The sequence below is a fragment of the Zingiber officinale genome, chromosome 9A (assembly GCF_018446385.1).
Source record: "Zingiber officinale cultivar Zhangliang chromosome 9A, Zo_v1.1, whole genome shotgun sequence".
Classification (NCBI taxonomy): domain Eukaryota; kingdom Viridiplantae; phylum Streptophyta; class Magnoliopsida; order Zingiberales; family Zingiberaceae; genus Zingiber; species Zingiber officinale.
Window position 1 is genome coordinate 38,574,858 of NC_056002.1, and position 14,163 is coordinate 38,589,020.

At 39.8% G+C, this 14,163-nt stretch overlaps 1 protein-coding gene across 1 annotated transcript in view; it reads right to left on the reverse strand.

Annotated features, from left to right (window-relative positions):
• The window catches only part of LOC122020254 (secretory carrier-associated membrane protein 3-like), a 29,778-nt gene extending 16,534 nt beyond the window's left edge, over positions 1 to 13,244 (reverse strand). The window contains exon 1 of the mRNA XM_042578100.1: positions 12,753 to 13,244. Within this exon, the coding sequence (XP_042434034.1) occupies positions 12,753 to 13,082 (330 nt within the window). The 5' untranslated portion in view covers positions 13,083 to 13,244. The remainder of the gene's footprint in view (positions 1 to 12,752) is intronic.
• Positions 13,245 to 14,163: the final 919 nt, after the last annotated feature.

Here is a 14,163-nt window from a genome sequence, read left to right on the forward strand (position 1 = left end):
CACTCTGGCATTGATGAATATCTCCAGATCTTCTTGCATTAAGTTTACGGAATTGAATTTTCCAACCTCTTCCATCTCAAAGGTTCAGATTCAGGCGAATGTTCCCACAAACGACGCTAAATTTGATCCTGTCTGAACGCCATGAGATTGGGCGATGGCTCCGATGATTGAGAAACGGCAAGCTTCTCTAGATCTGAAGGAACTCCCCGATGATACTGCACACACTCAGACGATCCAACAAAGCGTTAGTGACCTAAGACGGGGTGGGAATTCCTAGCTAGATCCTTCTACGCTCAAGTCAGTTCCTTGCTGAATTGTGGAAGAAAAACAGTAACGAAAAATGCCAAGAAGTCTAGTTTCATATGCAAGTGCTTGTGTTCGGGTACCTTGCCAGCAAAGAGGATTCTCCTTTTTATACCACCTCAGATAACCTCCGCGATCGTGAGGTGGTTTCCGGTCTGTTAAAGTTTGTTAGAAGATGAGAAAAATACAATCTGGACTTCGTGCAATAATCCTTTGAGAAATCTTTTTTCTAACCCAGATGTACTCTCTTTGTCGTTTATGACTTGAATCCTTGATATGATGACATATGCAAAAGAGTATATCGTTGTAATCGCTTAAAGAACGAAGAAGCTTCGAGAGAATATTTCCCAACAGGTTTGCCAGACTGTCATAAAGTTATCGACTGCTTGTATGTTTAGATATATACCGGTCGATCATTAAACCCATCGTATTTTGAGAATGCCGCCTTCTATTGAATGTATCTCAGTCGATCATGAAGCTGATCATGCATTAAGAGTATCTTCTAGTGAATTTATCTTAGCCGATCATAAAACCGGTCGTGCATTTAGAGTATCTTCTGTTAAATATATCTCAGTCGGTCATAAAGTTGGTCGTGCATTAAGAGTATCTTCTATTGAAAATGTCTCGGTCAGGCATAAAACCAGGCGTGCATTAAGAGTATCTTCTGTTGAATGTATCTAGGTCGGTCATAAAGTCGATCGTGTATTAAGAGTACATTCTATTGAATGTATCTTAAAACTCACTCGGACCTTGGCCGAATGAGCGCACACATAGAGTATTTCGCTCAGTCGACTTTACCCAATCGAGTGTACACAGAGAGTCTTTCACTCGGTCAACCTTCACTTGACTAATCATATGTTAAGAACCATGTATGGTGCTAAGTGCTTTTATGCTCACTCAGTTGACTTTGCCCGGTCGAGCGCACATAGAAAGTATTTCACTCGATTGGCTTTCGCTCAGCTAATCATATATTAAGAACCCTGTATGGTACTAAGTGCTTTTATACTCGCTCGGTCAACCTTGCCTAATCGAGGACATACAGAAAGTAATTCGCTCGATCAGCCTTCACTCAGCTAATCATATGTTAAGAACCTTGTATAGTGCTAAGCGCTCTTATGCTCGCTCGGTCAACCTTATTGAGTCGAGTGCACACAGAAAGTATTTCGCTCGGTCGGCCTTTGCCCGACCGATCATATGTTATATCCTAACTAAGGCTAACCATCTCTAGGCCTGGCCGATTCTTCCCATCCGATCCTATGCCGGAAAACTCATGTTCGATCAAGTTCGGGCATCAACCCATCCTCTTAACTTTAGCTCTCACTTCACCTAAAGGCTCGCTCATCATAACCCATATCAGTCGGTATACAGTGATAACTATTCTATAGAGACAATTTCTATTGTAAAATACCGAAACTGGGCGAATCACCATAACAGAATTTTCCGAAATTTTCTGAAAATTTTTCGGAGACTGTATGGACAAATTTACGAGGATAAAATTGGACCCCGGGAAAATCTATTTAGGCTACCTATTTAAGCGAGGAAATGTTTATTTATTTATTTATTTATTTATTTATTTTATTCCTTTTCTTTTTCTATTTCTTTTTCTTTATTTTCTTTTTTCCCCGTGCCTTTCCCCTTCGTCACCTTCACCCGACGGTTTCCTTTGAGATTCTTACGGATCATAAGAGTCTCAAATATATTTTCACCCAAAAGGAACTTAATCTCCGACAGAGGAGATGGATGGAGTTCTTGAAAGATTATGACTGTACTATTAGTTATCACCTAGGAAAAGCTAATGTGGTTGTCGATGCACTCAGCAGGAAGTCCAGAGGGACTTTGGCTTGCCACCGGGCTTTAGTCACGGACTTGATTCAGGGTTTCTCCGAGTTAGGCCTTGAGGAGCAGGGACAGACAAAGCAGGGTATTCTTGTTACCATGGTTGCTCAGTCGTCGATCAGGACGAGGATCCGAGAGGCTCAGGCCTGTGATCAGCATTTTCAGTTCATTGGCAGCCAGATAGCTTCCGGGCAACAGACCGAGTTCACACGAGATGAGGAGGGTATTATATATTTCTGAGACAGATTATGCGTACGTCAGTCTAACCCGGTCTTACAAGAGCTACTTCAGGAGGCTCATCGCTCTCAATTTACAATCCATCCCGGTGGGACCCGCATGTATCGAGATTTGAGGTGTTCCTACTGGTGGAACGGTATGAAGAAAGACATCGCGGAATTCGTAGCTAGATGTCTTGTATGTCAGCAGGTGAAGGCTGAGCACCAGAGACCTGCCGGATTACTTCAGCAGATTCCTATTCCTGAGTGGAAATGGGAACACATTACCATGAACTTTGTGGTGGGTTTGCCTAGGGCACAACGAGGTCATGACGTGATTTGGGTAATCGTTGATCGATTAACCAAATCTGCACACTTTTTAGCGATCCGGAAGACTGATTCCCTGGATCGATTGGCAGATCTGTATTGTCAGGAGATCATCAGATTACATGGTGTTCCTTTGAATATTATTTCGGATAGAGACCCTCGGTTCACGTCCAGGTTCTAACAGAGTCTGCAGCAGGCCTTGGGCACTCAGCTCCGTTTCAGTACAGTTTTCCATCCGCAAACAGATGGACAGTCAAAGCGGACCATTCAGACTCTAGAGGACTTGCTGAGGTCATGTGTATTGGATTTCGGAGGCAGTTGAGAAGACCATTTGCCATTGGTAGAGTTCGCCTACAACAACAGCTTTCATTCGACTATCTAGATAGCACCGTTTGAAGCGTTGTATGGTAGACCTTGTCGGACACCCACTCTCTGGGATGAGGTTGGGGAGGCCCAGTTGTTAGGACCTCATAGAGCTCAGCATGAGGCAGAGTTGGTCCGTACTATCAGACGGAGGATGTCAGAGACGCAGGACCGCCAGAAGAGTTATGCTGATCGGAGACGGAGACCCCTGGAGTTCTCTACAGGCGACCATGTATTTCTGCGAGTCTCACCCACGAAAGGGGTGAAGAGATTTAACCTCAAAGGTAAGCTAGCTCCGTGGTACATTGGCCCTTTCCAGATCCAGGAGAGGATTGGAGTAGTAGCTTATCGTCTGGCACTACCACCGTCCCTGGCAGGCGTCCACGATGCATTCCACATATCTATGCTGAGGAGATACATACCCGACCCGACACATGTGCTGACAGATATCTCAGTTCCCGTTCAGCCTGACGTCACTTATGAGAAAGTTTTGGTACGAATTCTGGACCGGAAAGAGCGTCAGCTACAGAACAAGACTATCCGACTGATTAAAGTCGAATGTGTTGGTTAGTCCTAGGAAGATCGTACCGGTTCCACTGTACAAAAATTTTGTACAAGTATCGAACCTATCCTAATAACCTATTGTGTTCTTTAGAAATTAAATTCGGAATCGCAAACGAAACTTAACATTATTGATTCCAAATTTAACTTATCTGTTCTTAATGGTTTAGACTTGGATCGCAAATGATCCTTAACATTATTGATCCAAATCCACCTATGTTATAAATTCAATTAAATATTAATTTCAGAAATCGACTTCCAGGTTAAACATGGCGAGGCACTAGGCCTTCTTGGATATGAGAGCAACCACCACTTCCTAGACAAAGCCTTTCAATGAAATCTAATATTTAATTTCCTAATATAACCCTAAGTTTAACCAAAAGGAACAATCGAATCACAAATTCGAAAAAAAAAAAAAAAACACAAACTCGAATCACAAATTCGAAACCTAGAATTATACGTATCTTGTGTTTGGAATTCATATAAAGAAAAACTAGTATAATGCGGAAAACAATTAATAGTTATACATTTCTTTGTATGCAACGACCTCTTGATCTTCTACCATATTCCTCTTCTTATCCCGGACGTCGTGCGGGCGACGATCTACCCAGACGAGAACCACCCAAGCTCCTTCTCCAAGCTAGTTTCGGCCACCACAAAAAACTCCAAGAGTGTGAGGTTCGGCCACCACCACCAAGCTCCAAGGGATGCTAGAAACAAAGTCTCCTTTCTCTCCTTCTTCTCCAAGCAAGATCCGGCTACCTTCCAAGCTCCCAAGGATGAAGAGGTTCAGCCAAGGAGAAGAAAGAAAAAAGAGAAGGGGAAATAAGAAGGGTCGGCCACACCAAGGAAAAGAGGAGGAGAATAGAATAGAGTTGTTACCCATGAAGGCACCCCTACTTCCTCTTTTATAATCCTTAATCTTGGCAAATAAGGAAAATTTAAATAAACACTTCCTTATTTTCTTTGCCATGAAATGGAAAATTTTAATTAATTAAAACCAATTTCCTTTTCTTAAATCTACATGGTCGGCCACCTCATTGCTCCAAGTAAGGAAAGTTTTAACACAAAATTAAAACTTCCAATTTTGTTTCCGAAAATTTTAAAATAAAAATTTCTCTAACAATTTTTCTTTTCATGGTTGGTTATAAAAGAAATTTTATAAATTAAAATCTCTCTATTAAAATATGTGGATGATTTCCAGAAAGGAAAATTATCTTTTAAAATTAAAATCTTCCTCTCAATCTACAAATAAGGAAAGATATCAAATCTTTTTTTAATCTTTTGTAGAAATTATAAAGGAAATATTTAATTTTAAAACTCTCTTTTTAAATCATGAACATGGTTACAAAAAGAAAAGTTTTATCAAAAAATTGAAATCTTCTTTTTAACTACAAATAAGGAAATATATCAAATCTTCTACTTAATCTTTTGTAAAAAACTATAAAAGAAAAGATTTAAATTTTAAACTCTCTCTTTTAAAACCATGATATCAACATAAGAAAATATTTTAAAAAATTAAAATCCTTTTAATTTGATGTGCCCGTCCACACTAAGCTTGGGTTCAAGCTAGGGTCGACCACACAACTTGACTCATCCTATTTGCTTGGTCGGCCCAAGCTTGGGTTCCAAGCTTGCTTGGCCGGGCACCTTAGGATGGGTATAAAGGTGGTTATAGTTGGATATAATACTTTATAAATAAGATGCTACGATAGGGACCGAGAGAAGGAATTGATTTTGGTCTCCCGATGAAATTAAACTTTCCGTGTTCGCCCCGAACACTTAATTTCATCAATAATAATTCATACCACTAAAGAATTATTATTGAACTACCGCACCAATCCCAAATTACATTTTGCGCTTCTTATTATGAGTGTGTTAATCTTCTTGTGTTTAAGATGTCGGATGTCCCCTAATTAAATGAGTTACTGACAACTCTCTTTAATTAATATCTTAGTCCAAGAATAGTATCACTCAACCTTATCGTCATGTTGGACTAAGTTCATCTGCAGGGTTTAACATGACAATCCTTATGAGCTCCTCTTGAGGGCATTATCAACCTAGATTACTAGGAAACAATTTCCTTCTATAATCAACAACACACACTATAAGTAATATCATTTCCCAACTTATCGGGCCTATTGATTTATCGAGTTAAATCTCACCCTTTGATAAGTCAAAGAAATAAATACTAAATATATGTGCTTGTTATTATATTAAGATTAAGAGCACACACTTCCATAATAACTAAGGTCTTGTTCTTTTATTAAGTCGGTATAAAAAGAACTTACCTTAAATAGTCCTGCTCAATACACTCAGAGTGTACTAGTGTTATTTATCAGTCAAGATAAACTAATACTTAATTACACTACGACTATTCCAATGCTTTGTTCTTTTCCATCTCATTTATGAGCTACTGTTTATAATTTATAAAGAATTGATAACATGATCTTCTGTGTGTGACACCACACACCATGTTATCTACAATATAAATTAATCGAACAACTACACTTAACTTATAAATATAGATATTTGACCAATATGATTCTAATTTCTAAGTAAATATTTATACAAAAAGCTAGGCTTTTAGTATACATTCCAACAGGATGGCAGCATCATTCGGACGAGGAGGTCACTTGGGAGCTCGAGGATACTATTCGAGCTCGATACTCCCACCTTTTCACTTGAGGTATGTGGGTTATTTTCCGTTCAGCATTTATACTTTTTAACTGTTGTTAGTACTTGTTGATGGTAGATAACGAAATTTGGGGACCAAATTTTTATTAATGTGAGAGAATGTAAAATATCGGAACTGGGCGAATCACCATAACGAAATTTTTAGAAATTTTCTGAGAATTTTTCGGTGACCGTATGGACGAGTTTACGGGGATAAAATTGGGCCCCGGGAAAGTCTGTTTAGACTACCTATTTAAGCGAGGAAATGTTTATTTATTTATTTATTTTATTTCTTTTCTTTTTCTATTTCTTTTTCTTTATTTTATTTTTTCCCCGTGCCTTTCCCCTTCGTCACCTTCACCCGACGATTTCCTTCTCCCCAAAACCATCCTCCTCCTACTCCTTCTCACCCGATCTCCTTATCTTCTCTCAAACCCGATCCCTTCCTCATCTCCCTCGCGCGCACGCTCTCACCCCCTCTGCCGCCGGCAACGAGAGCCACCTCTCCTCTCCTCTTGCCAACGAAGACGTCGACTCCTCTATTCTCCCAAGCGTCGGCCGTCGGCTAATCTTCTTTGCGCTAGCCATCGCAGTGAGGGGGAAGCCGGCTGATTTCCATCTCTTCCCTTCCTCCTCGTGCCTCTGATCTGATCTGGAGCGATTGATGCCTTACTTCCGCCCTGTGCACCACCGCCCTTCTCCCTGCGTCCTCTTCTCTTCTTGCGCCGCCGCCACCTGAGGCCGCTCGGAGCAGCGTCGGCACCCTACCACCGACGCCTCGCCGAAGTTTCTTCTCGTCAGTGCCAGCCGCTGAGCCCCCTACCGATCGCCTTCAATCGCCTTCCGTGTGAGGTCTTCGGCCGAATCAGGGAGAGCCCGAGCATCTCCTCCTCTCCTCTTCTTACCTGTGTCCTAGTCTCCAGCCGATGATCCTCTGCCACGCCAAAGAACCCTAGATTTTCACCAGATCCAGAGAAGGGTAAATCGTCGCAGATACCATTTCGTTTATATATTCAAAGAAAAGGTAAAGAAAACCATTTTTATTACTGGATTGTGGTGGTGAATGGATTTCTAGGTTGATTCATGATTTTCTTTTGATCCGGGCAGTGAGGAGGGTCTTCCAGCAACTACTCTTTTCGGCTGTGGATCACCGGCTGAGGCTTCGGAATTAGGTAAGTGGAAGAGGTAATTTCGAATACGAACTAGATTTAATTCTAGCTATGAAAGGGATAGGGTTATTAGGCGATAAGTAATGATTAGGGTTAAGGAAATAACCCTAGTTGCGCAATGGAGTAATTTGGGTAGAGTTAATATTTACGATCGATTAGGGGTTTCCCCTAAATTATTCTTAAGGATTTTATTTAGATATTCATTTGATTGTAGCTAAATAAAATATATTTATATTGGTGACACAGGACTTTGATGCGAGACGAGTAACTCGACGTCAGATTTGGACCGGATACGATCCTCTTATTGGAGGCGGATACCTTGACTTATCTTTTAGATTTGTCATTTGATGTGCATAGTAATTTCTTAACAAATAGTAATGATTGTGTTTTATATCTGCATCGATATGTCATTGCTCATTTCCTGTGCATGCTTTGATTGTTTCCTGTTTGTATTCATGTTTATACTTTCAGATTACTTATGATCATAAAGGTAATGACATACCATGCCATAGGATATACTGGACTTATTTGATACCATATCTGACCTGTGTACCTAGATCTTCTAATTTGATCCATGTATATTTTTGGTACATATTTTATGAAAGTATATATGGTCAGGATCTTCATACTTAGTGTCATGCATACTCTGCATGATTGCATGTTGTGCGATTGGTAGCCCCATTATTGTTGAGCTCATCATCAATTTCATGGATCTGCACACACAACCACTCATGGGTTAGTGGTATATCAGGCAGGGTGTGTGGTAGCTTGCTCTGTCAGTGCTCCGCTAGTCCACTCATGGATAGCGTGACACACTGTGGTAGCACGTCAGGGATCCCTCTTCTGGATTGTCTCAGAGAGATGAGAGCATTAAGCTCCCCACTTATGATTTGAGGTAGGAGGATAGGTGTACTTTGACAGCATCTCGTACACTTAGTCACTCATCAGGAGCAGTGATGGTAGAGTGCACGGTTGTCACAACCCTACATATTCGGTCTCACCATTATGTGTGAGATGGCTGACTGACAGTAGGGGTGACCAAGACATGTCATTGGCATCATACGCATTGATGCATTTATTGCTTATATTTGTTGCACTTTTATACTGCATATTGGATGGATGCATTTGTTTGACATGCATACATGATTCCTATACCTCTCGATTTATTATCCATACATCATGTCCTGGTTAGTACAGTTGTTCTCCTATTTATTTCAGTTTGTATTTATCTTTCTTATATCAGAGACTGTACGCATGATTAGTGTTATTTGTTATTTTCTTTATTATGCATATCAGTAGTTACCCGCTGAGAAGTTGACTCACCCCGTGGATATTTACTATTTTCATGTTGAGGTTGCCCGGAGGAGTTCCAGTCGCTAGTCCCCTGAAGATCGTAAGGATGTGTGTTTTATCTTTTGGATTTCTTATTACTATCTAGACTTGTTCTGGTTTTTAATACTTGGATATTATATGGTTTTATTGTCGATGGGTTTTATTGGATATGTTTTGCTACATGTCTGCCTGGATGGCAAAATAGGTGAGTTCGTTGTGATTTGTGTTTTATGGGTGTAGTGGAGTAGAATATCGGATTTGAGCTTTATGTGTGTAGTTGAGTATGATTTTTGAGATGGCTTTTCTTTATCGTTGCATTAGTTTAATTTTACTATTAAACTGCGTGATGATTGCTTATTTTTATATATGTATGTTCTGGCCGTGTTGGTCGAGGTATTTGGATGATGCAGTAAGTTTCAGATTGTCACCCATACAGGGGAGATGCTGCCGAAATTTCTTCTGGTATGAGCTCCCCCGGGGAGTGACAATTTATTGTAATACCCCGGTTCTGAGATTCTGGTCAAGTATGGTTTAAAAGGTTAGATGGTACTATCCATATCACCAAGGTGCACCTTCCTTTTCGGAAGCTCAAACTTAAGAACTTCAAAGTTAAGCATGCTTAGCTTGGAGAAATATGAGGATGGGTGACCTCCTGCGAAGTTTTCCAAGGTACGTGCGAATGAGGATAAAGCACGTTGAAAGGACCTCTGGTGGTCTGTGAAACTAGTCATCAACCTGCTGGGCAATTTTGGTGGCGTTCCCGGTTCGGTCCGGGCGGCGCCCAACTGGGTCGGGGCGTTACAGATGATATCAGAGCAACCTTGTGACCGTGAGTGCGCACCTGTGGCAGGAGCACCCAGGGCACCACCTAGCGAGGGAGATCCTGGGATTTATCTGTGGTGTGATTTGTGGTTACACAACGAGAACGTTGTGTCTTTAAGTGGGGATGATTGTAATACCCCGATTCTGAGATTCTGATTAAGTATGGTTTAAAAGGTTAGATGATACTATCCATATCACCAAGTTGCACCTTCCTTTTCGGAAGCTCAAACTTAAGAACTCCAAAGTTAAGCGTGCTTGGCTTGGAGAAATATGAAGATGGGTGACCTTCTGGGAAATTTTCCAGTGTACGTGCGAATGAGGACAAAGCACGTTGAAAGGACCTCTGGTGGTTTGTGAAACTAGTCATCAACCTGTTGGGCAATTCTGATGACGTTCCCGGTTCGATCCGGGCGGGGCCCGACCGGGCCGGGGCATTACATCTATACTTAGGGATCATTTCCAACTGAATTAATGGACATGAAAACATGAATAATGTCATACTGGATGCACCCGCCGCAGTAGGCTTATCAATTAGACTTCTATGATCCAAGCCCCGAAACATTAGAAAATGTTTATTAACACTTCTGTTATAACAAGTTTAAGCAGCAATAATATTAATAACAATATATCTAATCTTAAGGCCTGAACTTAATCAATGACAATACTACTGTCCAAAATTGTAAATGGACACCTTCAGTACTGTATTAGACTTCCTATCAAGCATCAGTAATTGACTGATAAAATCAACCAAATTGGAAGTTGGCTAGCACATTTAACTTTCAATTTAAAAGGTAGCAATTGCAAAGATATTCAGAATGATGATTTAGTTTATAAATATGTATTTGAAGTGATCGAATTACTCTTTTGAGAATGGCATCTAGGACCACCAACACGTGTGCTAAAAGGGACAACAAAATGGAGTTATCCTATACCTCCAAAGATCACCGTCATCGTTCCAATATCAGATCATAACAAACCGTACCTTAGGAAGATATGACATAATGCATTAGGCAAAATAACTAAGGAGCCGTTTGGTTTAAAAAAATAATAGTGAGGAATGGGAATAAGAAATGTAAATAAGGGAATGAATCATTGAAATTGGGTAATAACTCATTCTCATGTACCTCTCCTTCAATAAGTCATTACTCTATTTTCATCAATCAAAATATTCCCTTATTCCAAAAATACCCTTGACCTAAAACTAAAATTTTCTCCCTTAATATCAAATATCAAAATATATTTATTTATTTTTTTCTTTCATATAACTTCTCTCTCATCATATTTTCTCTCTCTTCATTTTATCACACACTTTCTCTTTCCTTAATCTCTCCTATCACACTCTCTTTCCTCTTTTCTCTCTCATCATACCTTCTCTCTCCTCAATCTCTTCCATCGCACTCTCTTCCTTCTTTTTCTTTCATCATACTTTCTCTCTCCTCAATCTCTTCCATCGCACTCTCTTTTTTTTCTCTCTCATCATACTTTCTCTCTCCTCAATCTCTCTTATCACACTCTCTCCTTTTTTTCCTTAATACACTTTCTCTCTCATCATACTTTCTCTCTCCTCAATCTCTCTTGTCACACTCCCTCCTTTTTTTCCTCAACACACTTTCTTTCTCATCATACTTTCTCTCTCCTCAATCTCTCTTGTCACACTCCCTCCTTTTTTTCCTCAACACACTTTCTTTCTCATCATACTTTCTCTCTCCTCAATCTCTCTTGACACACTCCCTCCTTTTTTTCCTCAACACACTTTCTCTCTCATCATACTTTCTCTCTCTTTAATCTCTCCCACCACACTCACTGTTCTCTTTTTTTATCATCACACTTTCTCTCTCATCATATTTTCTCTCTCACCATATTTTCTCTCACCTCAATCTCTCTCATCACACACTCTCTCCTCATTTTTCTCATTACATTTTCTCTCTCTTCATCGTCTCTCATCATACTTTCTCTCGCATCATATTTTCTCTCTCATCTTCTCTCATCATGCTCTCTCCTATCACACTCTTTTTTCTTATTTTCTCGCAACACACTTTCTCTCTCTTCATTCTTTCTCATCACACTTTCTCTCTAATAAGACTTTCTCTCTCATCATTCTCTTTCATCATATTTTTCTCTCATATTCATCTTTCTCTCACATCTAATTTTTTCTCTTATTTTCTTTTAAGGGTAAAAAAGGAAATTTTGATTTATTCCGATAGAAAATATGTAACTAACCAAACATTATTTTTAAGAGTGATATTCATGCTCATACTCATTCCCATTCCACAATATAATGATTCTCATTCCGATTCTTATTCCTAGGAAAGAACCAAACGTCTCCTAAAAGAAACAGAACGGCAAGATCATAGTAGGCAAGATTCACTGAGCACAAAGCATGGGGAGTATAATATCCCCATTCCTTTTCCTGTGTTGATGAACTCCGATATGTATCACCAATGTATAAAGTAAACATTTATCCATAAGTTGAATAATAAATATAACAATCATAAAATTGATCTACAGATTTTAGTAGGACCATTTTGTATGGAACCATGCAAATGCCTCAGCCATGGAATGATTAGTTTAGGATGGAGACTCCAAACATTATTTGTTAGTGAACTTTGGACCCTACTGGAGGTCATTTCATTTTCTAAAGATGATTTCCTCTTTGTTTGGAAATGTCAAAATGGCGTTCACTGTCTTGTCCTTGACTAGTGCAAAACCTCTCTTAATTGCATCTGATACGAAAAACAGCACAGAATGTAGAATTCATGTTGTCCTTCAAACAAGTAAGGATCTTCCTTAATGGATTTATTGTTGTACATAAAAATTGTCAGCTATCTGTTGAGAATAAGGTTAGGACAATAAACATATCTCCTATTCAAGCATTTTCCAAAGTCATCGGACCAAAAGAAGAGAAAAAAAAAATGCAAGAACCCAAAGGATCTTAAATGATGTTGTCGACTGTAGTGTTCAGCAATTACATGTTAAAAGTAGAATTTAGTAGTGGAAGAACATTTTGACTTAGTTTTGTTGTTTAAAACTACTGTTGATGAGAGAGGAACAAATCAAGAAAGGACAAGAAGACATTCCGAAGCAGAGATTAGGCTTCATGACAGCTTTGGACAGGAAGAAAACAAAGAGAGTAGCGATCGGTAAATACCTTAGGGGATGGGACGAGTACTCCATCTTGCTGGCATGCACCTCCGGATCCGGCGACGACTCCATCCGCCTCCCAAAAGTCGGCATCGCCGCCGCCTACCCTGCCATCTTCCGCGAGCGGCGACCTCGAGCGCAGAAAGCGCTCGAAGATGGCCATGACGAGGAACATGGAGATGAGAACGGCGGTGGCCACGAACCCAAACGAGATGGCGTTCACTGAGTTGTCAAAATGCCGCCATCTAACCTCCCCTCTCACTGCTTCCGCTGCCGTCGCCGCCCTCAGCGGCGCCATCGCCGGCCCCCGCGCCGCTCCATCGCCCTCGCATAACATATCCCTCAGCAGCAACCTAGCTTCCCCATTCCTCTCCCTTCCGGCTCAAAATAACCTCCCCGTGCGCATCACCCCTCGATCTAGCTTCGCTTCGCTGCTGCCTCCCGTGCGAGAGGCAAAAGGAGGAGAGAGAGTGAGTGAGTGTGTGCGGAGCGACTTTTGAAGCCTGAGCGACGATAGACCTGCGACCGCCGCGGTCCCTCGACTGAGGCACGCAGCGAGGCCGAAGGGCCCTCTCTCATCTGCTTTCTCGTTACTACCCTTAACTTTTTCTTTAATTCCGACTATGCCATTGACATGCCAAGGTGTGACAGTGTAAGGGGGAGGGTGTTTTAGGTATTTCGTCGAGAGGAGGCGTGACAGACAGGGGAGGGGCAGAGAATAGAGTGCTAGATGGATAGGGACAAAGGCTGGCTGTAGGCGGGTTGAAGTGAAGCGTGAAGGATCCGATACCGGAAAGGAAAGAGGCTGGAACGGCCGGCGAGGCGGAAGAAGGTGAAATTAATGGATAATTTAGGGTAAAAATGCGCTCTGTCAATTCGTCATTCGATTTCATCGTTCCAGCGGTTTCATATAGTCCATTAAAAAACTGTCGTTGGTCAGTTTTAAAATTACGTTTTTTTTTTAATGAGATTCCAACTCTAATTTATAATAGTAATTCGGTCCTATCAATTTATTATAAGATTTACTATCAATTCATAGATGTGTAATTGAGCTGAGCTGTGTCAAATTTTTTGAATGTTTGAATTTGTTTTATGTAAAAGTAAAATCAAATTTTATTTAATAAATATATTCATGATTCATAAATTTATTTAAATTTTTATCGAATTTAAATAAATTTAATAAATATAAATTATAAATTTAAATATTTTAAAAAATTAAATTATATATTTAAAGAAAATTAAAATATTTTTATTAAAATTTATAATTTTATTCTAATAAATAAATTTAATATATTTATTTATATTTTTTATAATATTAAAATTATTATTTTTTTATTTAAAAATTGATTATAAATTTAACTAATAGGTTTACGAATGAGTTAAGAATTATGAAATTTGAATTTGATTTACTTAAATAA